The sequence below is a fragment of the Elgaria multicarinata genome, chromosome 22, assembly GCF_023053635.1.
Source record: "Elgaria multicarinata webbii isolate HBS135686 ecotype San Diego chromosome 22, rElgMul1.1.pri, whole genome shotgun sequence".
NCBI classification, from domain to species: Eukaryota; Metazoa; Chordata; class Lepidosauria; order Squamata; family Anguidae; genus Elgaria; species Elgaria multicarinata.
The window spans coordinates 7,394,835-7,420,000 of NC_086192.1; the positions used below are offsets into that span (position 1 = coordinate 7,394,835).

Here is a 25,166-nt window from a genome sequence, read left to right on the forward strand (position 1 = left end):
ACTAATGGGTGTTGCGAGGTTTGAGGAAGAATGTGGAGTGGAAAGCATTTGTGTAACAAAGATCTATAAATCATTGTGGAACCTCAGGGAGGAGCCATCACTCATTCAATAAAATCCATTCAGTGAACCGCATGAACGCAATGGGAACCCTGGCGCATTCTCTTGTCGTCAGCTGGTTTGGAGCAACTGTCCCTCATTCATAATTTTTATGGATCGCTGGTGCTCTGAGTTCTATCTGTAATCAAGAGAAGCTCCATTTTGAATGGAGTTGGTCCATTGGGGTACTGTGATTTATTATATATTATTTTATTATTATTTATTTCATTTATATACCACCCCATAGCTGAAGCTCTCTGGGCAGTTTACAAAGATTTATCCTGTGAGCACAACACATTTTACAACCAAACAAATTGTAAACTGCAATTGTGTCAACCAGAAGAAAAATTCTCAAACCTGTTTTAGGGCTACACCTTTATTAAGCCAACACAAAGACACAAAATAAAGATGCCCAGAGCGGTAGCTGTCTTAAGACTAAAAAAAAACAGCAATGTGCCCTGTGGCACCTTAAAAGGCTAGTGAATTTGTTCAGGAATAGGTTTTAGTGGACAGCAGCGCATTGCATCTCATGGGGACACTCCTCGAAAGCTGATGCCTGAATAAGTCTTTAAGGTGCTGTAAAACAAAAATTATAGGTGTTTGGCCATAAGAAAAATCTCCTAAACCCATATTAGGGCAAAAATACCTTGTTTAAGCCAACCCAAAGGTCACAAAACGAAAATCATAGGTAGCCACGTTGGTGCGTTAGAAAGAAATCCAAAAACTGCAATAAATTCACACAAATGACAAATACAAATAATAATTTACATTTAATTTGCTGCTCTTTAAAATCTTCAGGTCACTAGGCAGATAAACTGATATTATAACCTGCACATTGCAGTGGAAGTAGGCAATGAGATCTCCTAGATGTTTTGGACTACAACACCCATCATTTCTGATGGCTTGGGTTTATAGGAGCTGTACCCCAAAATATCTGGAGGGTACATGTTTTAAATAGCCCAGCTATAGAGTGTAGACCACCAAGGTAAGCAAGGGAGGGGCTTCTTTAAAGTCATATAGTGAGTCCGCAGTTGACTGGATCAGACCGAGGGTCCATCTAGTCCAGCACTCTGTTCACAACTAGAGTCAACCACGGACCAACAAAGCAGGACCTGGTGCAACAGCACCATCCCACCCATGTTCCCCAGTAGGCTTACTGTCTCGGATACTGGAGGTTGCACTTAGCCATCAGGACTAGCAGGCAGCCATTGATCGCCTTCTCCTCCAATCCCCTTTTAAAGCCATCCAAATTGGTAGCCAGCACTAAAGGGACCCTGTCCTCCTTTCCAAATGGTCACCCTACTTGTAGTACAAGTTTCCCAGTTACCCTCTCTCCCGTATATTTATTTTATATATTTTCTTCCATGGTATAGTATAGAGATTGGCAGGCTTTCCTTTTCACAATGGAGCTACTTTATGTGCAGCTGCAACTTCTAACATCTGGGCACATCAGTTTCCAAAGAGAGAGAGAATTATTATTTTTTAACGGTTATGCAAGTTATTATTTATTTATTTATTTATATAGCACCATCAATGTACATGGTTCTGTGTTTGCAAGGCCTCTGGCTTGTGATAATTGTCAGACAAGCCACCAAGCGAGCTGTACATAGGAAAGTGACATATTTTAAAAATTAATGCGTGCAAATTGTTATTATTAAACGACTAATAAGGGATTTCAGCATCATCTCTGCAGCAGAAAGTGGAAAAATATAATTGTATACCTCGAGTGCCCCCAACTGGTGGGCAGTGGAATAGCAGGCAAGAATGCCTCGCGTGGGGCCGCTGAAAGAGCGGAAAATCCCCCAAGGGAGTCGAAGTCTCAATGAAACCATGGCTACACTTCCGGTTCCCAATTGAACGTGCGGGGAAAACCATCCATAGGGCAACCTAGAGATTTTAGAGGTAGAGCAGCAGTTCCTTTCTCGTCTTCCCAGAGAGAGAAAGAATTTTGTGATTTTAAAAATAAATTTATTGACATTTAAAGACTTTTTCGGCTGCAACCCTGTACCCACTTATCTGGGAGTAAACTCTATCGCACCCATTTTTTTTTAAAAAAAAAATCAATTATTTTCAATGTTTTATTTTATTTAAGAATTTATTATTTCTATTTAAGACTGTATTCGTTTTATTGTAAGTATTTATTTCATTGTTAATCTCGATGGGGATTGAAAAAGTAGACATGAGTAGAATTGCTTTCTTAAATGTCTGGCGTCAAATGGGAACCGGAGCTGTGAGATGTTTCTCGTCTCTCTCTCTCTCTCTTTTTTTTTTTTAATCCCTCCCTCGCTATCTCTACGCCTAAAGGGGGCGGAGTTCCCATGGGAGGAGCGACTCTCTAGCTTCCTCTTCTCTATCACCACCCGCTTCCGCCTAGTCTTCCGGTGGAGGCCCCCGTTGCCCGGGCAACGCGGGAGTGTTTCCTCGTGGGCCGCGCGGTGCCTGCTGGGGGAGCAGCATGGATTCCCACGAGCTCTTCCGACGCCTCGGAGCCGGCGCCAAGTTCGACGTGAAGCGCTTCAGGAGGGACGCCGAGCGGTTCCAGGTGAGCGGAGAGGTTCCGGGGCTCAAGGCGCCTCCCTCCCGGCTTCAGCTGCCGTGCTGGAGCCTCGCTCTGTGGAGGATGCACTCTGCACATGCCCAGAGGCAGTCCCCGCTGCGTTTTAATCCCCAGGCTCGTTTAAGGAGCTCGAGGGGGTGAAAGGTGGTTCTTTCCTCTTCTTACCCCAGGCCTCAATTAAAAAGGGCAACTAAAATGAATACGGGGCTGAAGCATCTTCTCTATAAGGGAAGGTTACACTACATGGGATTGTGTTAGTTGGAAAAAGGGTGAGTGACGGGAGACATGCTAGAGGTGTACAAAATTATGCATGGTGTGGAGAATGTGGATAGAGAGACGTTTTTATCCCTCTCAGCATCATCCCTGTTGCTGTTTCTTGGGAAATTCAGAGCAGATAAAAGGAAGGACTTCTTCATACAGTGCAGAGTTAAACTATGGAATTCATCACCACAAGATGTAGTGACAGCTACCGATTTGGATGGCTTTAAGAGGGGGTTAGACAAATTCCTGAAGGAGAAGGTTATCAATGGCTACTAGTCCTGATGGCTATGTGCTACCTCCAGTATCTGAGGCAGTAAGCCTGTGTGCACCAGTTGCTGGGGAATATGGGTTGGGAGGGTGCTGTAGCACCGTGTCCTGCTTGTGGGTCCCTGGTTGACAGCTGGTTGGTCACGGTGTAGACAGAGTGCTGGACTAGGTGGACCCTTGGTCTGATCCAGCAGGGCTCTTCATAGGTTTGTATGTTCTTAAGTATCAAATTTTATACATTGAAGAGAGATTGTGTGGATCTGTTTAACTTCAGGTGATCAGAACCAAGAACCAAGATGATGGAGCTTCAGAAAATTTGGGAGATCTTGACTTCTTTGCTAACAAAAAGCCATCAAATCCTCCTGGTGGCAGTGGAGGAAATGAGTCCTCCAAATCCCACAGTGAAGCACAAGAACAGACTGAAAATGAAGCAAAGGAATCCACAGTGTTGGAGAAGGCAGGGGCTGCAAAGAAGAGAAAAGGAAATCAGCAAAGCACTAAAGGAAGGAAAAAGCAGAAGGCCCAAGGTGAAAAGGCTTCAGGGGCAGTTGAGGGGTGGAGGAATCAGTTTTCTTTAAAAATACAAAGTTCTTTTCATTCTCATTAAGACTTCGAGCAAGTGTAAGGAGGAGCTGTCAACAGAGATGCTTCCCCTTTCCCCTCTGCTGTGGGAGTAGGGCAGCCTTCTCCAACCCAGGGCTTTCCAGATGTGTTGGACTACAACCCCCATCATTCCTGGCCATCGGCTGGGCTGATGGGCATTGAAATCCAGAACGTCTAGAGGGCACCAGGTTAGAGAAATTTGGAGCAGAGCAAAATTTAGTTTGCCATCTGATTACTGCAATGCCTTATCCTTGGGCCTGCCCTTGAAGTTGCTCCAGACATTCAATTAGTGCAGAAGTAGGTTGTTGGAACTTGTATTACGCCCATTCTGACAGAATTGCTCTGGCTGCTTATTTCCTTCTGAGCACAATTCAGGGTGCTGGTGTGTGCTTTTAATGCCCTGAATGGCTTGGGACCCAAATACTCTAAGGAACACTTCCTCCCATACCCACCTCCCTGCGCATTCATGTCTTCAGGTGAGGGCCTTCTCTGAGTACCATCACCAAGAGAAGTACATGCAAAAAACAGGGACTTTCCTGTGGTGGTTCCCTGTCCATGCAATATCCCTCCCTAACGCTGTTTGACTGGCACTGACATTACAGCCTTTTCTGTACCAGGTCAGGTGCTTTTGCTGGTGGGATTTTATTGTTTGTTGCCTTTCAATTTATTGTTTGTATGATTATTTTATTGTTATTATTTGTTGTTGTAATATTGAACATTTTACATGTTGAACACTGCCCTGAAATCTAGTTTAGAAGTTATTAAAATTAATATATAAATCTAGCCAGAGTAACTAAGTCCCTGTGTAGTTAGAGGGTGAGTAGAATGACTTAGGGTACAATCTTGTGCATATTTAGACAGAAAAAAAAAATTCCACAATCCCAGTATGTCCCATATAGAACTTGTAGAACTTTTTTTTTTAGTAGGACTTTTCCCCCGGTCTAAGTGTACATAAGATTGCACTCTTAAATGGTGACTATATAGCAAGTTAGCTTTCAGTTCTCAGTCCTGGTTTAGATGGTGTTTGTTCCTGAAACTTTCAGAAACAGCTCCTGGAATTGCTGGTCCTGATCAGGACGGGATATTGTGGATGTCTACTTTGGAAGCCAAGCTCAACGTTCCGAGAAGCAAGAGGGAGAAAGAGCCCACTGCAGAGAAATTGAGACAAGCTAGACAGCAAGAGGTGAGGTGACTCTCTTTGGAAAAAAGAGAACCCTTTTAGTTGGTCCTAGTACCAGATGCTTGGACTTCGGTTTAAATCAAAGGTGGGTAGTGTGTCGCTTTCCAGATGTTTTGGCCTACAATCCCCATGATCCCTCACCATTGCTGGTTATGGGAGGTGTAGGTCAAAACATGTGGAGAGCCATAAGTTGTCTACCCCTGTTTTACATTTTCACGGGTTATGTTGGAGGTCCAAATGAGTTAAGAGTCTGCAGCAGCTGGCAAGGTCAAGGGATCTTGACTAACATTGCATTTTGGAATAAGTGTTAGCTTATAATACTGTTAATAATATTCTTGGGTTTGCTCTAGGGGAGGTGGGGTGGTAGTGGATTGCATCGCTCTATATAGAGACAGAGAATGGCCTGAGTCATAACCAAAACATTCTTTGTTGTCACTTACACACGTTGGCTCAATTTGGACAGTATGTTTCACAATTGTGGTTTTTGAACTCCACGTTGGAGTTTTTATACCACTGTTGAGAAATGTGTTGTCTGGCGGGAAAACTCCACTCCACAGTGGAAGTTTTTTTGGTCGGGGGGGAACACTCCACTCTGAATATCCACGCTGTGCAGGGGAGAGTTCCTGTACAAGCATTGTGTTGTATATTGTGTAGAGGGCTCCGTGGAGTTCTCTGTTGTGTTGAGTTGACTTTTCTCGCTGGCCACAGAGTTCCCTGGCAAGAGCGGTGAAAGGAGTGAGTGCCGCTTTAGGAGAGCTGCCAGGATTGTTGCTTTTTTGCAGCAATGGCTGATGGGATACCATTGGGAGGACCGGGGGAGGAGAGAAGGCGGAGGAACTGTCAATCAAACGTTGCATTGCCTTTTACTCAACTCAACAGTAGCCCTCAGTCACACAACGGTGGAGTTAGAACACGTGTGGGGCCTGGGAACTCAACTGTTGAGTGGAGTTTTCACACTGAGTTGACTTAATGTGTTGTCTGAACTTAATATCTATCCAAAAATAAGAATCACTGCTTTGCTTGGATTCAGACTTAGTCATGCTTAGAGTAGACCCTTTGAAATCAATGGGGCAGGCACATCACATTGATTTCAGTGGTTCTTCAACCCTATTCCTTACAGGTATTTGCTAATTACGGAGCCGGGTCTGCATTTCGAAATAAGCCCTTGTGCGTTAGTAAGGTTTCTTAATAAAGCCAAAGGAAAATGGAGATATGATTTTCATTGTTAAGTAGGCTTGTGTGTGTTTTGGGTTTTCCAGATCAATCATTTCAGAAACAAGCACAAGATCTACATTCAGGGAACAGATCTTCCAGAACCTATTGCTACATTTGAGCAGCTCGGGAAAGAATACAAAATCCACCCGAAGATCATGCAAAATGTTGAAGCTGCTGGATTCCACATTCCCACGCCGATTCAGATGCAAGCCATTCCTGTCATGCTTCATGTGTGTCCTGGTTATCTTTCAGTTTCAGATAAAATGTTGATGTGGTTATAAGAGACAGGCCTTCAGTTAGGCACATTAAATTTCTGTGCAAGCAAGGGCTTTCCTAACTCATTTCGGCAGTCTGGTCCACAGATAACAATAACCCACCTATGATTTTATTCATTTCCCAGGGTTTGTCTGGCAGATGATCGAACAAACCATGTGATTTTTCCTCAATCCCTGGGTTACTTGTTTCCCTCCTCCTTTGCCCGCTTTGCTCGCATTTGTACTAAGTTCCATATGTGCAGCAGGCTCTTCCTATTCCTTATGGAGGAAAATGCTCTGCACGTGCACATAGATTTGCAGCGGCAGGTTCCCTGCCATCTGCTCACAAATGAGGCCCTGCGTATGTACAGCTCCATGTCCGTTGGACTGTTTGTCTATCTATGTCCAGAGGGTCCTGTTTGGAAAAAAAAAACCCTTTGTGGTTTGGTAGCTTAAGGAGTCAGGCTTGAACCAGGTCAAATTCTTGCTTTGTCACAAACTTACTACCCTATTTCTTCGATTCTAAGACTCACTTTTCCCCCGTATAAACATCTCTAAAAACAGGGTGCGTCTTAGAATCGTGGGTGCAATTATTATTTCTTAGAATCAAAGCTTTTTTTTGCTGTTGGTGGTACTGAAATTAGTGTGCGTCTTACCATCGATGGCATCTTACAATCGAAGAAATACGGCAGTTGCCATTGGGCAAGTCACTGTCCTGTTTCTCTCAGTGAATCTGCTGATGCAGGACTGATGCTCTGCAGGACTGTTGTGAGGTTGAACAAAATCAGTAATGAAAGCGGTTTGTGCACTACAGAGTACAATGAAAATGATTGATGATGGGGAGCACTAAAATATGGCTACCTGCTATGGCACTGCGTTGGCCACGTTTAACGCTCTTCGTTTCAATTATTAGTTTGCTTGCTGTGGCTTTTAGTGTTATAACAAACTGTCTAGCTTTATCGTTTCTCTTTCTGTCGTCCCCCCACCTCAGAGTCGTGAACTTCTGGCCTGTGCCCCCACTGGCTCGGGAAAGACTCTGGCGTTTAGCATTCCTATTTTGATGCACCTCAAACAACCGATGAATAAAGGTTTCAGAGCTCTTATAATATCGCCCACGCGGGAACTTGCCAGTCAGGTATGACGACTTTAAAATCGCCCTCAATTAAGGCACAGGTGTGTTGAGTGGGGAACTCTTAAAGCCAGGCAAGGCAAAACCTGAAGGGGAGCAACTCTTTTACGTCCTGCTCCTCCTCCTGAGTAAGCTCAATGCGATGCTGGCTAATGTGTAAAAATACTGAGCTGCTTTAAACAGTCGGATCACTGTCTATCTAACCCGGAGGTGTTGAACCCCTGGCTCACGAGGCTCCCTGCTCCCTCAGAGGGGAGAGTGGGTGGGAGAAGGGTTTGAGCTGCGTTTCGGCTGGGGACCCAGGGATGCCACAGGTGGGTCCCTGCCCCCTGACGTCATCTGACCCTCTGAGGGTGACCGTATTGCCTCTGGACAAGAATACCTTTGGCGCTGCAGTGGATGTTTGCGGAAGAGAGTGACGCGGAGCTACGGACGAACTTTTCACAGAGCCATATACCATGTCTAGAAGCATGGGTACAGTAGTTGGCAATTGTTACAAAGTTAGATTTGGCTTACGCAAATACAGGGAAGGTCAGTGTTTCTTGCTGCTAACCCGAAGCAGATAATGCTCAGCAGATATCCTGTACATTTCACATTTTCCTTCTGATAAGACTGTTCTTTGCTAGAAGAAATTCTTTCCCGCAGAGGAGTTACCCACCCCCTCCGCCCTTTTTTCCCTTAGCAAAGAGAGGGATGTGTGTGTCTTCTGGCACTTTCTGGATCTTAGTAGAGGCACCAATAAAATCCAAACAGGCTGACTGGCTCTTGGTTCTTGGAACAGTGCTCCGTTGCATCCAGGGAACCAATGCACACCAGTTGGGACTGTGATCTACCAATGGAAGGGCATGTGTAGGCTTTCTTTTTGTGCATATTGCTTATATTCTGTATCCATATAGCAAGTGCATATTCAAGAAAGACTGGGTTCAGACAACATGGTAACCTATGGTGGTTTAAATAGTCGACTGTTTAACCCACTGTGGGTTATCGTGTTGTGTGGAGGGCACTGTTGGCTATTTTCTCAACCGTCATTGGTTATTTCGTCAGCCACAGAGTCACAAGGCAAGAGCGGTCAAAGCGGTGGCTGCCGCTCTAGTCCAGCTGGCAAAATAGATTTTCAGCAGCAAAGGCTGATGGGATACTAGTGGGAGGACTGAGGTTGGGGGAGAGAGGGCGGGGGATGAGTGAGGCCTTAGCTAGACCTAAGGTTTATCCCGGGATCGCCTGTGTGTCATTTACATGAACAGGATGACCCCGGGACGAACCCTTAGGTCTAGCTAAGGCCTGAGTCAACTCAGGATGGACTACTAGGCAACTCAACCCCAATCCTAATCCACACTATCATGATGTGTGGGGCGTGCCCCTTAGATAAACAACTGTTGAGTTGATTATAACCCCACCGTTGACTGTCATGTTGTCTGAACGCAGCCAAACTGTGTGTCATTCTTTTACACAAATGGTCTTGTTTCTCTTGGCAACTGAAGAATCTGCTTTGACTGGGCCCTGAGTGGATCAGGTCTCCAGGTTAATTCAGGTGCTTCGGTGTACCCCTTGACTATCCGCTTCTCTTGGTGGGATTGTCTCTAAAGCACCTCTCATTTGTACATAGGACGCTGCCATATACGAGCTCAGACTGTGTGTTCGTTCAGGCCTTCCAGTTTCTGGCAGAGGTTTTTCCACATCTCCCACTTGATCATTTTTATTTTTCATTTGCGAAGCTAGACTGAATCTGAAACCTCTGGGCAAAGCGGAGGAATGTTGGCCTCTCTGCTGCTGCTCTGTCTTTGAAAAGAACTGTGAAGGTGCAGATGCTATGCGAGAGGCCATACCTCAGCCGTACAGCCCCTGCTTTGCACGCAGAAGGTCCCAGGTTCAATTCCAGGCATCTCCAGGTAGAGCAGGAGAACCTGCCTGAAATCCTGGAGTGCAGCTGCCCGTCAGTGTCAACAGTACTGAACTAGATCAGCCTTCCTCAACCTGGGGCGCTCCAGATGTGTTGGACTGCATCTCCCAGAATGCCCCAGCCAGGTGGCTGGGGCATTCTGGGAGTTGTAGTCCAACACATCTGGAGCGCCCCAGGTTGAGGAAGGCTGAACTAGATGGACCAGGGGTCTGACTCAGTATGAGACAGCTTCCTACGTTTCTTTATACTTGGGTTCATTTAAGATCTTCATAACAATACATGATTCCTCTATGTTTCAGACACACAGAGAGCTGGTCAAGCTTTCAGAAGGCACCGGTTTCAGAATACATATGATCCACAAAGCTGCTGAGGCTGCGAAGAAGTTTGGGCCGAAGTCCTCTCAGAAGTTTGGTAAGTTGGATATCAGCTAGGATTTAGGGATTCGAACCCAGCTCCCTGTCCACTTGCCCCTTTTGGCTATTTTAAAATGTGTGTGTTTTCATACAGATATTCTGGTGACGACGCCAAACAGGCTCATCTATCTACTGAAACAAGACCCTCCGGCAGTGGATTTGACCAGGTAAATAGATTTGACCAGCTCCAATTGAAGTAAATTTAATTTGTTTTTAGCTGTGTCTACTGTATTTCTTCGATTGTAAGACGCCATCGATTGTAAGACACACATTAATTTCAGTACCACCAACAGGAAAAAAGCTTTGATTCTAAGAATAATAATTGCACCCGCGATTCTAAGACGCACCCCGTTTTTAGAGATGTTTACATGGGGGAAGAAGTGCGTCTTAGAATCGAAGAAATACATTATTTATTGTTTTATATTGTATGACTTTATCTGTACGCTGCCCTGAGATCTTAGTGATATAAGGCGGGATTCTTCTCCTTCCCCTCCTTCCCCTTCTCCCTTCTTCCTTCTTCATATAGCACCATCAGCGTACATGGTGCTGTACAGACTAAAACAATAAAATAGCAAATGTTTTAAATTAATACATTCCTTCAATAGATCTGCCTATTTGACACATTTAGGGTGCATTCCTAGATACCCATCAGACTCCAAACTTTGAGGCTCGCAGGCATCCTGTGTAGGGTGGGAGGTGCAGGGGGAGTGTGGAAGTGATCGTCCGCTCCGTATTCCTTTTGCCCTGTATTTTTGCTAGATGGGTGATTTTGCCCGTCTAGCTGGGGATCTGCAGAGTGGAGCGTATCCTGTCTCACAGGGTTGCAGTGACAGAACGTGCAGAGAGAACTATGGGCACCGTTCTGAGCTCCTTGAAAGAAAAGGTGGCATTAAATGCAATTAGTAAATAAGTCTTACAATATCTATATATTCTGCTCTTCTGTTTAAAAACACACACGCAAAGGCCGTCTCAGAAACGGGAGTGCGCTTAATGTCTGATCTTACTGTGTGTATTTCTCACCTCTAAGCTACTAATGGCTGCAGTCTGCTCTCCACTAGGGTTGAATGGCTTGTGGTTGATGAGTCGGACAAGTTATTTGAAGATGGGAAGACGGGGTTCCGAGATCAGTTGGCCACCATCTTCCTGGCGTGCTCCTCCCACCTTGTCAAGAGGGCCATGTTCAGCGCAACGTTTGCGCATGACGTGGAGCAGTGGTGTAAACTCAATCTTGACAACATCATATCCATCTCTATTGGGGCAAGGTGAGTGCTGGGCTTGAGTGTCGCCTCGTTCTCCTTGAATGTTGGCATGTTCCTGTTTTTAGCTGTAGGGCCTGAACAAACTTTGGTCATGGCTCGGTGTAATTACTTTATTATGTAGGTTTATATACCGCGAACAACCCACAGTTCACAACCCAGCAACAAGCCATGGGTGCTCTTCATGGGTTGTTCGTGGTTAACAAACCATGGTTTGTTTGCGTGGCTGGGTTCAGACAAGAAGAGAGGCAACAACAACCCAGGGTTGAATGACAGCCCACGCTCAACCCCTAAGTGTGGGTGTTGTCTGAACCCTGTCTGGTGGGAGAGGAGGATGTTCAAAACGCCCGTATCAGCAGCTCGGTTAACAATATCCTGTAATTTGGGGGGTAGGGGGAAGGGAGACCCAAACTTTGGTGGAATGTAATTTTCATGGTAAAAATTACAAACCTGATTAGTGTGAGGGAGGGCAGCCAGTTACATGATTCTTTTGTTGGAAAATTGACCATTTTATTATGGACTGGTCCAATAAAGTGCAAGAAAATGTGAATCCACATCCCCTATTAGGGATATTATGAGGTTTAACACAACAATTTATTTAGTGTATTAAGCAAATTACAATAAAATGTATTTAGTCAATGGAGTTAAGTGATACAAGAGGCAATAAAAGAAAATAAAAGTTGCAAAAACGCATGTTCTTTTACCCTAAGCTGCACCTACACATCTTCAGGCTGCTTCTTTCTAATCCTTCCTCATGCTCTGGTCTTTTCTTGTTCTGCCTCTTCGGCTGTCTGTCTCCTTTTATCCCCCCAAACCGAAAGTACTATTTCAAACCTGAAGAAATGAAACTTAACTCAGGAATTGAAACCGAAAGTACTGTTTCAAACCTGAAGAAATGAAACTTAACTCAGGAATTGAAACTTCCCATGGAAATGAATCTTAGCTGAAGAAATAAAACTGCTCCTCTCAGGGATAGACCCTCCCAACAGAAAAACTCCAGGCCTCTAAGCCTGACTTTATTACCTTCCCTATGAAGGCCTCAAACTTCCACAGGCAGTAATTCAGCCTGTCCTGCCTTTAAGACTGACACAGCTACTACTGTTTTTTCATTTCAGAAATGCTGCAGCCGAAACGGTGGACCAAGAGCTGCTGTTTGTTGGATCAGAGACAGGAAAACTACTGGCCATGAGAGACCTTGTAAAAAAGGTAGCTTTGTTTTCCATGGGACTGTGCTGTTACTTACGTTAGTGAGCATACATAAGGAAATTTGGCTAGAATGTTGGACTGGGAGCTGGGAGATCCGGGTTCTAGTCCCCACTCAGCCTTGGAAGCCCAGTGAGTGGCTTTCAGCCAGTCACCGGCTCTCAGCCCAACCTACCTCACAGGATTGTTGTTGTGAAGATAAAATGGGAGGAGGAGGAGGATTATGTATGCCAGCTTGAGTTCCTTAAGGAGGAAAAAGGGTGGGATATAATGTAATAAGTAAATAACTGCATTTGGATTTTTTAAAAAGTTGGTGACGATTATGCACACTCCTTTTCCTGGTCCCATGTAGTTATTCGCATGTTCGCTTTTGACTATGAGAGCTCGGTTCAAATCTCTGGAGCTCACCGGGTGATGCTGGGCAAATTGCCGTCCCGGCTTAATCCACCTCAAATGAAGATGAACTGGCGAAAGGGAGAATCCTGGTATTCTTCCCTGATCTCCTTGGAGGAAAGGCAGGAGGAAAGAAAACAGAAGGAATAAACACCTCCTATATACATGCCTTTGGAAAATAAATCACACCTGTCCAGTGGGACTTACTTCTGAGTAAACATGTATAGGATTGGGCTGTTCGGTTTATATAGCGCTCCGAGGATTATGTGGACTGACGATCTCGCTAGTTCTCTCCTTCATGAACATGCTCAGGCCTTTCCCACGTGTTTTCAGCTACCTTCCTGAGGGCCATCCCAAGACACTCTGCTGCTTGAGGCAAAGAACAAGATGGCACCTTCTCCTGTTTCCTTCGAGACTGAACGTTTTTCTTCCAACACTGTCGATGGGACACCACGTCTAGCTTAGGGGGCATAGGGAGCCAGGGCGGTGTAGCGGCTAGCGTGTCAGAGAGTCGGAAGATCTGGGTTCTAGTCCCCGCTTGGCCATGGAAGCTCACTGGGTGACTTTGGGCCAGTCAGCCCAGCCTACCTCACAGGGTTGTTGTTGTGAGGATAAAATGAAGAGGAGGAGGATTATGTTCCTTGGAGGTAAAAAAGGCGGGATATAAATGTAATAAATAAATAAAAATAGGGGAGGGTTCTTGGCACGCACTTCACTCCTCCAACACCCTGCTGCCACCTCTCAGCATTTACCGCCTGAGGCAACTGCTTCATTATGACTAACGGTAGAGCCAGCCCTAATTTTCCCTTTTCTTTCTTTTCTCCTCCCTCTCTTCCATTCCAGGGCTTCACGCCTCCTGTCCTGGTTTTCGTACAGTCCATCGAACGGGCGAAAGAGCTGTTCCATGAACTCATTTACGAAGGCATCAACGTGGACGTCATTCACGCCGACAGGACCCAGCAGCAGGTAAGGACGGATGCCACCCAGGGCAGAACATGTCTTTTAAGAGCCGCTTCCTGTCCCTGGCTCTCCAGCCACTTGCCGGACTTGGGAGGCTGGCTTCTGTGAGCAAGACGTGTTCCAGGTCGCTGGGTGGGAGAGAACTGCTTGTGGAGACTGATCTACAGAGGGAAGAGTCTTCTTCTGCAACATTACATTTGCTCACGCCGGTAGGAACACCCAGGAGCTGGTGCAGCATGAAAGTTAGGAGCTTGAGTGCTGGACCTGGACATCCCAGCTGGAAACTGCATCTCAGCCATGAATTCACTGGATGGCCTTGGGCTGGTCACTCGCTCACCTCGGGATAACAAATCGGGCCAACCTTACACGATCGTGGCGAGGATTGCTTGGAGAATGCCCATAAAGCTCTCTAGAGCTGCTAAATGTTCATTGTAATGAGTGAACTCGCACGTATGTGCATCAACGTTAGGGAAAATAACCTAGGAATTAGCTTTGGTCAAACCAGCCGAACGTATTTCGAGCAAGCCATTTTTTTTAGCTGCAACGTTGGTGTGTTGCGGGGAGGTGAATTGGAGTTTAAAAGATTAGTTCCCCTCTTTAGAGGGGTCAGAACCGTCGAAGGCAGCTTTCCTTACTCGCTGTTTACTTTGGGTTCCCCCTTTTCTGCTGCCGGCGCCTCGTGCCACCGTGCATTTTGTCCCAGGTTGTATTTAAAAATGGACGTGGCTTGAATGACAGCCCAGCCCCGTCTTTGTTCCTGGGGAGTGTGGCGCAAGGTGTAACTTCCTGCTAGTCCGTGGTGACTTTCCATTGCTTGTACGTGTGGACAGAACAGAGCGAGGTGATGGAGCAGCACAGCAAAGTAGTCTGAGATGCCTACGAAGGTGCCTTACTCACGTTGTGGTGTGTTCTGGTCTCGGAAGGGAGGCGCGAGTTCAAATCCTACTCCTGATAGCCTCCTTTAGGAGAAGAGAGCACGTGCTTCGGCATGCGCACGGTCTTCGGTTCTCTCCCCGGCATCTCCAGGAAGACTGCAACCCTCAAGGGGGCTGGTGCCAGTCAGAGAAGATGACGGATGCTGGACCTCTTTCAGCCCTCAGGCTGAATTCCTTTTCGGAGCAGCCTGAGGGAGCCGCCTCCCACTGGTGGGCAGGGCGAAGGGGCAGGGCCCCAAATCCCAAGCCTATTTTAACCTCTTTCAGCCCAGGTGCTAAGCCTCAGGAGACGTATTTCAGCCTTTTGGAATGGGGGGAATAAAAAGCCAGAGATCTGCTCAACGGTGGAAAGGGAGCATGTGGCCGCAGGGCTGGATTTGGCTACCTGAGATTTGACACCCCTAATGACGTGGAGTTAGTTGGACTCTGGATATGGGGGTTTCCTATCTGTCATGTCTAACCCTGTTGCCCCTGCTTTGGGAGAAGATGTTTCAGGTAATCAGTCAGAATCAGATTCAGAACTAGAAGACGCAGCGCCAGACACCAGCCAGCCTGTACCAGTTGGGGAGGAAGCTCTCACGGGCAATTCCCGAGCTGGAAGTCAGCCCTCTCCAGAGGTTATCTCCTCAAGGCCAAATCCTACACACTCAGTGGGAAGTGAGGTTTCTTCTGGAGGTGAGCGTCCCGACAAGCTAGCTGATGCTAGGGTCCGACGGAAGCTCAAATGCACAGGGCGGAAGGAAGGTGTGAGAAAGTCAGTTCGATTACACCAGAACCTGCCTCCGCACCAGGCACTCTGACGTTTCAGGCGTTTGAGAAGTGGCTTCCTATTCTTCTTGAGCGGACAATTGTCTTGCTTAGTTTGCATAGTTTTGCCTAGGGGACATTTCCAAGAGGTTATTCTCTATTCAGGTAGAAGAGATGTTTGTTGCTTAATAAAAGCTTTGTGGCTTACTTAGCAAGCCTCCTCATTTGCCTCCCATCAAAAGCAGGAGTGTTCTGAGAAACACGACACTTGCCAGGTGGCAACTGAAGGGTCTTAGCTAGGCCCCCCCCACAGATCTTGCAAGTGGGGCACGCAGGCAAATAGCCATCCCCTGTTTATGGGTTGTGTTGTTTTCTTTCCCAGCAGCTGGCATTCAGAGAGAAACTGCCTTGGAATATGAGAATTCTATTTCGCTGCCCTGGTTCTTAGCTGAAGATCGATTTCTCCTTGATAAATTTGTCTAACGCTCCCTTCCCCTGCCAGCCAATCGGCATCGCCGCATCTTGTGGCAAGGAAATCCACCCATTTAATGCTTGTATTATGTAAGGCATTTCTAAGAAGTGTTTATGTGGAGGATTTCCTTATATTGGTTCCATTTGCGTTGCTAGCTAATGTTAAAATGAAGGCATACTTCGAGATGGACGCCAGAGAAGGCGCTTGCAATCAGATATCAACACCCAATGAGCCATTCCAGGTGCTCAGCGCTGTCCCAGGCTGGAGCCAGAGAGAAGCTGCAGTGTCGTTGTGGCTTTCCTCAGGGTAAAAATATAAATGAAGTGATTTTTGTCTCCCTAGAGAGATAGCGTAGTCCATAGCTTCAGAGCAGGGAAGATCTGGGTCCTCCTCTGCACTGCTTTGCTGGCGAGAGGGATCGACTTCAAAGGAGTGAACATGGTTATCAATTTTGACTTCCCCACGAGTGCTGTGGAGTATATCCACCGGATAGGTGAGTCTGGGCGGTGATTTTCATTTGTTGTTTTAGCCTTTTCATGGAGTGGGTCAAAACCAAAGCTTGCACAGATGAGGCCCCACAGTTGGTCCTCAGTATCACCCGGTTAAAACAATCTCTGGTTGCAACGGCTTCAGGAATCTCTCCGCTTGTGACTGGCAGTGGATTTCCAGAGCCAGTCGCAGGGCCACTTGCCTTCCATGCTTTCGCAAGAGCACAGAATGCGGTATTGGAGCCGTTCACCCAACACGCTAACTCATACTCGGTGGTTGAGCATGGGTTGTTTTGGGCCGTGGGCTGTTTGTTCAACCGAGAGATAGCGTGTTGTCTGAATGCAGCCAGGGCGGCTTGTTAACTACCCTAATAACCCAGTAACAAACCATGGGTTCTCAAGGGGGCTTCGAGAAAATAAGCCACACTGCATGGTTAACAAGCCGCCCCGGTTGTGTTCGGACAACACGCTAACCCACGGTTCAAGAAACAACCCATGGTTCAAAACAACCCACACTCAAGCACTGCGTGTGGGTTAGCGTGTTGTGTGAAAAGCACACAACAGACTTCAGCTTTTATTCAAAAGCGGGGGAAGCAAGTTTTCTAGTCCTCTCGGCTGGGAAGATAGGTTTGAAAGTGAGTGGGCAAGGCCTGCTGAAACCAAGAAGGTGGAGAGTTTTTCAGTGATTTCAAGCAACTTGTCCGCTTTTGTTTACCGCCTCTCGGCACTGAGGTTGGTGATCTCCTGGCTCTGTGGCCGCAAGCGGCCTCTGTGAGCAGAGTAGGACTGCAATGTCCAGCATCCCCATGAGGAAGGCTGGTGTAGACCTTCCTCCTGGCTCAGTTGGCGGCAGGCGGTGACCTGCCGTTTAGATCGGCAGTTTTGCGTTCCGGAAGTCTTACAACGTTCAGGACGATCTTTAACACTTGCCGGCCTGTCTGCACGAGCCCCCTTTTTACAGTAATGGTTACGCTAAAGCGAGCTTATTCGCTGTCCTTTGACAGGTCGCACGGGGAGAGCAGGACACGCCGGAAAAGCTGTGACTTTCTTCACGGAGGATGACAAGCCTTTACTGCGAAGGTACCTCTCTCGCTTGGCACGCTGCTGCTCGGCAACACTTGTAATAATTCCGGCCCCGGATTGGCAACTCATTTTCTGAGTAACGGCCGAAGGGACGGCGACACCGGCTCCGCTTACTGATTCTCTCCCGTGCGAACCAACGGCTCTTCAGCCCCCTTCTCTCTGGCGCAAACAACTCTGGCGGCTTCGGGCTGAGTTCTTCCCCGTAGCTCAGCTTCCGTACTGGAGCGGGGATAATTTCGGAGCAAAAGCCTTGAAGGGGAGGGCTGTTCTTCCTGTTCACACGGGTGGGGGTGAGGGTTGGAGAGAGTGAGAAGAGCTCCTTGGGAGATGGTGGTTGAATCACAGAAAGGTAGAGTTGGAAGGGGTCTCCAAGGCCATCTAGTCCAACCCCCTGCTCAATGCAGGAATCCACCTTAAAGCACCCCTGACAGAGGGCTGTCTTGAAGGCCTCTCACGACCTCCGTAGGTCATTGGTTCCATTGTCGTACTGCTCTAACCATCAGGACGTTTTTCCTGCTGTCCAGCCGGAATCTGGCTTCCTGTAACTTGAGCCCATTATTCCATGTCCTGCACTCTAGGACAGGGGTCCCCAACCCCTGGGCCACGGACTGGTACCGGGCCGCGCAGGTGAGCTGCTTTCACCCACCGACCCCCACCCCCGTGTACCTGGGCGTGGGCTCCATCTCGCCTGCCCAGCCGAAGCGAAGCCAGGAGGCTGGGGTGGGGGCGGCAGCTTCGGAATGGTGCGCCCGGCCGGAAGCTCCTATGGGAGAGCGACTTCTCGGCACGGCGTTCCGAAGCCACCCGCCTGCCCCAGCATCCTGGCTTCCCTTCGGCTGGGCGCCCACCAGTCAAAGCAAAGCCAGGACGCTGGGGTGGGCGTGGCTTCCCAAAACCATCCCCTCAACCCTCCCCCCCCCCCCCCCCGGTCCGTGGAAAAATCGTCTTCCACGAAACCGGTCCCTGGTGCCAAAAAGGTTGGGGGCCGCTGCTCTAGGATGATGGAGAAGAGATCCTGGCCTTCCTCTGCAGGACAACCTTTCAAGTATTTGAAGAGTGCTTTCACGTCTCCCCTCAATCTTCTCTTCTCCTGGCTAAATATGCCGAGTTCTTTCAGTCTCTCCTCGCAGGCCTTTGTTTCCAGACCCATAGGGATCTGACTCTCGCTCCCCACATCCCCCTTGTCTTCTTTCCTTGCAGCATAGCCAGCGTTATCCAGCGAGCTGGCTGCCCTGTGCCCGACTACATCCAGCATTTTCGCAAGCTGCAAAGGTGAGTCCGTACTGGATTTGGACAAATGGGGAAACGAGGTTGGAAGGCGGCAGGAGAAAGCTCCGTGTCCCTGATGGCTGGCAGGCCACGCCGGCTTTCTTGTGGCCGGTTGCCGGTGCTCTGGTTCCCGTGGTTTGAAAAGGGCATTTGAGGGACCCCATCCTGGAGCGGCTCTTGAGTGCCAAGAGGGAGGAGCCGGCCTGTATTGAGATGAACGGAGCCACGGCCCGGTTGCTGTTTTGCACGTGACATCTTCTCGGATGTCGCCCTGTGCAGCACCAGCACCGCCCTGCTTTGGAGCTGCCGTAGGGCAGTGGCAGGGGTGGTCTGAGGATTTGGGGAATAGGGTTCTGCAGAGATCTTGAGGGGAGTTGTTCGAAGGGATTCATAGAGGGCAGAAGGAGACGGAGGGATCTGCAGAGAGAAGGGAGGTCAAAACAGCCATCTGGAGAAGACACAGGAGAGGGAGGGGTGGGGCAAATGCCAACCTCCTACCCAAATGTAGCTGGAGACAGGCTTGAGGAACTACACCCTCTGTGGACTCTATTGGACTCCCAACACCCTCTTATTTGGTGGCTTAAGGCGCAACCGCATGCATGTTTAGACAGGAAAAATGTCCTGCAATTCCCAGCATTCTGCACGGTCCAACAACCATCCCCACTCAACCACTAAGTGTGGGTTAGCGTGATGTGCGAACCCCGTCACTGCCTTAGGCTTGCCCTGTAAACTCTGCCAGGTGAACCATTTTCATTTGGTTCCCGCTTTCTTTGCGCAGGCTTAAACTATTTTTTTAATGAGTTTATCTCGCGTTTCTTTGGCTTATCCAACCCCCACCCACCCCCGGTCATTTTAAGCAAGCAAAAGAAGAAGCTGATTAAGAAGCCCATGGAAAGAGAACACATTCTCACCGACCCGAAGTTCTTGCGGCGGAAAGCCAAGGAAAAAACGTAAGTTGGATGTTCTTAGGTAAAGGCGTTTGGGGAAAGAGCCACAATTCCATTTATCCGATTCGGCGAGATGGGGTGGGTGGGAGGAGAAATGATATGCCATTCTAATGCTTAGTTGCTGGCAGTAATAGCTTAAGGCTAAACTTTGCTGGTACATAGGAAGCTACCTTATACTGAGTCAGACTATGGGTCCATCTAGCCCAGTATTGTGGACAACAGCTCTTTGGGGATTATTATTATTACTAGCTGTACCCAGCGTAACATACACCATTGTAGCATATCTTAAAGTTTATTAATTAAATATCACGGGGGCACGGGCTGCTTGGAGGCCACCAATACAGCGCCGCCTGGCAGACTTGGGGGGCACGGAGGTCGGGGGGAGGGGGAGCAGGTGTCCCCCTCTCCCTGGGGTTCCTGTCGGCCTTGGGCTGCCCGCCCAGCTCGCATGAGATTGGGCTCGCAGCAGGCGAGTGGTCTCCCACCCGGTCACCAAGGGCCCTGGCCGTGCCTCGCTCATGCTCCAGACCGTGGCACTGCCCCCTTCGTGGGGGGTGGGGAGTGAAGAGGCAGAAAGGGTAGGATTACCTTGGAAAGCCCGGAGGAGTCGGGAGAGGGGCTTAGCAACCTGTATCAGCTGACGTTACACGTTGTTACTGTTGCTTAGCAACCTGTATCAGCTGAAGCCTTTACGGAAACATACCTAAGCATTTTATATATAGAGATTATTATATTTATTATATTTATTTGTATCCCGCCTTTTGCCCAATACTGGGCCTCAAGGCGGCCTTACAAAATTTAAAACAAATACATTTTAAAACCTATGAAAAGAAATATACAAAAGTTAAAAAATATATTACAATATTAAAACATTCAACATTTAAAATACACAACAATTTTACAAGTCCATAACATAGATGGAGGCCCAGATTATTCGCCGAAGGCCTGCCGGAACAAAGAAGTTCTTGCCTGCTTCCGAAAGCCCATCAAGGAGGGAGCCGGTCTAGCTTCCCCAGGAAGAGAGTTCCAAAGCACTGGAGCAGCCACCGAGAAGGCCCTGTCCCGTGTTCCCACCAAGCGCGCCTGTGAAGATGGTGGGACTGAAAGAAGGGCTTCCCCAGAAGACCTCAAAGCACGGGCAGGCTCATAAGGGAGAATACGGTCTTTCAGATAATGACAGGCATCTTTCCCCAGTCCTTCTTTCTGCATTCATTGCTCCCCTGCCAGCTCAAGCAGGAACACACGGTCCAATTATTTTGTACCTTGCTGCTCTCAAACACGCCACAAGTTGAGCCTTTGGCCTGGTTGAAAACGGGCGGCTTCGGAAGGTGTCAAAACGCTGAGCACGCCTCGCCCTTGGCGGGTATCCGAACCTATTCTGGAGGCTTCAAACGGTTGCTGTCCCATGAATACCTGGTTGCTCTCTTGCTTCTAAATGGTGCTCAGGCTTGGACTTTGGTGAGCCTCCAAGGAAAGAGCAGAGTTGTAGCCATAGGCAGCCTGCCCTTCCTCAGCAATATTCCAGGCCCTTTCTTGAATGCTCATATATCTATCAGTGATTGGAGATTCAAGAAAAAGCAGGCAAGCAGTTCCAAATTGCTTACTGTCGATATAATTTTAATAAACTGTACCTATTAAGCTGGCTGTGTTTCATATTCTGGTTGCTCTGCACTGATTCCCTACCCCCCCCTCGGACCCCCTCGCCACAAAATTAGTGGCTGTGGATCTCAAGGAGAAGGGGTTTGTGCCCATGTGGTCTGGTTTGCACGAACAGCTTTATACGTGGCCTTGAGTTTCCCATTTGGTCTGAGCTTCCCACTTGGCTCAGGTGGGATGTGTGCAGAAGGTCTCCGGTTCGATCTCCGGTATCCCCACGTAGGCCTGGCCTCTGCGCCCTTCTGGACGACGCAAGAACCCAATGTGTCAAAAGCCCAGCTGCATGCCTGTACTTGGCATGGTGTAATAGAAATGGCGTCTTCATATAAATCCTTGATTCTGTTTTATATTCACACCTTGCTACTTGGTCTTTTAAAAATAACTTTTAGACGGCTTTTCATGCCAGCTTTTGCTTCTTTAAAAAAATTCGCTGTGAAGCGCAGTGGCTCGGTTCTGCATACCTCATATTTAGACCAAAATTACATAAACCACGGTGCTATAATAAACTGCTAAAAGCCAAATATGAGCATATGAAACTGCTTTATACTGACTCTGAACATCGGTCAGCGTTGTTTATTTGGCTTAGAAGCAACTTTCTAGAGCCCATGAAAGCTTATGCCAATAAATTCGTTGGTTTTTAAGGGAGCAATCCTACAGCCCCTAGACACCATCAAAGGGGCAGTTAGATATTTTGGATTCCCCAATCCGAGGTTGGGGACAGTACTCCAACCTCGGAGGGGGGAATCTGAGATCCTCCCCACCCACCCCGTAGCCATTGCGGAAAGAACTGCTCCAGCTGGCCTCCCAGGTCAGGAATTCAACCTTGAAGGAGGTGTTTTGTTGGACGGGGAGGAGTCTGGAGAGGCCAGGATACAAGCTATCCTGAGGCCTTACCGGACTCATTCCCTCCCCTTTCGAAATGCCTCCGGTACACGGGCGGAAAAGCCTGTCTAGTGAAAAATGCCCGGTGGGAGGACAGGAAGATAAAGATCGGCTTTGTCGCTCCTCCTGCCCTGCATAGGATGGTTGTAAGCCTCTGAGTTCAGGGTGTATGATCATCAAGGCTGCAACCCCTAGGTCACCATAAGGTGCAACAAGACATTTTTTTCCTTCTGCAGTTGAATAGCATAGCTATTATTCACATTTATATACCTCCTTATTTGCTAAAATGCCATCTAAGTGGTACACAATGATTTTAAACAATAAAAACCTAAGATCTTGAGTAGAGATGACCGTTCCCAGGACCTTGAGCTACCTTTCAGCTTGTGATGCCAAGGTCTGAACCTGCAACCTTTTTGCGTGCAAAATATGTGCTCTTTGACCTATGGCTTCTCCTCTACAAAATTTGCTACGTTGACAGAATTAGCACATAGTTGGTTTCTAAAAGGTAAAAAAATTGGAAACATTAAACGTTCTAATGTAGTACTTGTTGTCCCTCTTATTTTTAATAGGATAATTGCTCAGAAAAGGGTGAAGAAGAATTCCAAGGACGCCAAAAATGGTAATTCTCAGGCACACAGACCGCGCCAGAAAAACAATCCAGCTGCCTTGAATGATCAGTAACAATAAGGGCTCTGCGATATTTATAGGAAGGATGAATCTAGTATGCCACATGAGATGTTGATGGACCCCTAGTTCCAGATGTGTTGGACTACAGTTCCCATTATCCCCCAGCCATCAAGGCTGTAGATCTGTAACATATGGGAGACTGATTATAAAATCCACAGCCAAGTATCTGGGGAGAGAAATCCCTGCAAGCATGTTCCAAACCCATCCTGTAAGAATTCACATGGACTGCTGGTCCTTTTCGGCTGTCTTTTTGATGTCTGAAATCCTCCTAATAAACTGCGCCCAAATGGTTTCACCATGGCTTGCATGTAGTTTGTAAAATATTGGCTCATTATTATTTTTTTGTAGTTGCAATTGTTTGGGTTAAGCTGTTCAAAGGGAAAGTACAGTAATGCCTCAGTGTTGACTCCTTTGGCACTGTGCTGTGTCAATCTGTACAGAAGTTGGATGGACCAGTCTCACTAGGCCTAAGGAGGCTTCCTGTGTTTGGACTTGAGATGCGACTGCTGCCATTTTCTAATGCAATGACACTTCTAAGCTAGTAGTAAAGTTGGAAAAGAACTTCAGTAATACTTTAAGAGGACCTGTATGTATTCTATGGCATTCCTGTTTGATCCTTGGGTATTTCTCTCCCTTGCTCATCCTAACCGCCTATCAGTGCTACATTTGGAATGCTTGAAGACACTCAAGTAAACATTTCCCTTTGTGTATAAACCTGGGTGGGTCAAAAGTACATCTCCAGTTGTTTTGGACTTCAACTTCCATCATTCCTGACTATTGACCATCCTGGCAGGGACTTCTGGGAGTTGAAGTTTCAAACATCTGGTGATCTACCAATTTGGATGGCTTTAAAAGGGGGCTGGATAAATTCCTGGAGGCGATGGCTATCCATGGCTACAAGCCATGATGGTTGTGTGCTATCTCCAGTATTTGAGGCAGTAAGCCTGTGTGTACCAGTTGCTGGGGAACATGGGTGGGAAGGTGCTGTTGCACCATGTCCTGCTTGGTCATCCCTGGCCGATGGCTGGTTGGTCACTGTGTGAACAGAGTACTGGACTCGATGGACCCTTGGCCTGATCCAGCATGGCACTTCCTGTGTTCTTACATGACTGGTGTTTGGGGTAAACCCTGCTGTCACGCAGCGCAACCTCTTTCGACCTGGGACTGACAAAGCAATGCAGCAGCACCCTCCTACCTATTTTCCCCAGCAACTGGTCCATATAACCTTACTGCCTCTGATACTGGAGGTAGAACATAGCCATCTAGCCTCCAGGAATTTATCCAACCCCCTTTCAAAGTCATCCAAATTGGCGGCCCTCACCACATCTTGTGGTAGCGAATTCGATAGTTTAACTCTGCTGTGCGAAGAAGTCCTTTTACCTGTCCTGAACCTCACACCCATCAGCTTCATGCGATGACCCTATTGGGTTCTAGTATTATGGGACACGGAGAAAAATGTCTCCCTATCCACGTTCTCCATCATTTTGTACACTATCATGTCTCCCTTTAGCCTTTTTTCCAAGCTAAAGGGATCTGCGTCACAGTTTTTAAGGGCAAAATACGCAACGTATTGCAATGTGTTCTGTTCATGGTACCAGCCGCCCTTGCCCTTTTTAAAGATACGCCATTCCACCAGAACCCCTCAATTTTCTGATTCTGTGTCAGCATTCTGTGCCTACTGAGTATGCTCAGACTTGAGTGGTCTGTTTTGATCCCTGCCCCCTATATTTAGGGATTCTCTTCACACACACACACACCCATTTTGGAGGGGGCCAGTTCTGCAAATTGTTTGGCTGCATAAGCGTCCATGCTCAGAGAATCCGTTATTAGTTTATATTAAGGTTACATTATGCAGCTGTGAGTTATGGCGCAAGTAACCTATTTTTGAACACTTAAATCTTGGTTGTACCCTGGTTACGTAGTTTAGGTGTGTGTGTAAATGGATTTTTATACTATGTATTTTAATGGTTTTTAGCCTTTGTAAACTGCCTGGAGGCTATTGGGCAGTATAGAAATGTAATAAATGAAACATTGTCTGTGGGTTTCCCACAGACATCTGGTTGGCCACAATGGGAGCATAATGCCCTAAATTAGGGGAGGCATTCCCAACTCTGTCTTCCAGACGTATTGGAATGCAACTCCTATCATCCCCAGACAAAATGGCCATGCCATATTGAAACAGGACTATAGACTCGTTATGAAGTTCATATGCTTGTTATAAACAGTCTAGTCCTGTTGCAGATATTCATTTCTCATATATTTTGATATGTACCCTCAATTGAGATGCATTTGTCGTATGTTATATAATTATGA

The 25,166-nt window shown here is 47.3% G+C and overlaps 1 protein-coding gene across 1 annotated transcript; it reads left to right on the forward strand.

Annotated features, from left to right (window-relative positions):
- Positions 1 to 2,531: 2,531 nt before the first annotated feature.
- DDX52 (DExD-box helicase 52) lies at positions 2,532 to 23,148 on the forward strand. Its single transcript, XM_063146540.1, has 15 exons — positions 2,532 to 2,638; positions 3,456 to 3,708; positions 4,828 to 4,967; positions 6,224 to 6,409; positions 7,425 to 7,568; positions 9,762 to 9,873; positions 9,970 to 10,042; positions 10,934 to 11,137; positions 12,247 to 12,337; positions 13,571 to 13,693; positions 16,184 to 16,334; positions 17,334 to 17,409; positions 18,613 to 18,684; positions 19,539 to 19,631; positions 22,736 to 23,148. The coding sequence occupies exons 1-15, from the start codon at positions 2,552 to 2,554 to the stop codon at positions 22,845 to 22,847; spliced, it is 1,917 nt and encodes a 638-aa protein (XP_063002610.1). The 5' UTR covers positions 2,532 to 2,551; the 3' UTR covers positions 22,848 to 23,148.
- Positions 23,149 to 25,166: the final 2,018 nt, after the last annotated feature.

What these genes read in the sequence shown, in the direction of transcription:
- DDX52 (XM_063146540.1), top strand. Translation starts at nt 2,552, where the DNA reads ATGGATTCCCACGAGCTCTTCCGACGCCTCGGAGCCGGCGCCAAGTTC. An exon ending in CGCGGGAACTTGCCAGTCAG is followed by an intron (nt 7,569 to 9,761) that starts GTATGACGACTT and finishes TCTATGTTTCAG; the next exon opens with ACACACAGAGAGCTGGTCAA. An exon ending in CCGGCAGTGGATTTGACCAG is followed by an intron (nt 10,043 to 10,933) that starts GTAAATAGATTT and finishes GCTCTCCACTAG; the next exon opens with GGTTGAATGGCTTGTGGTTG.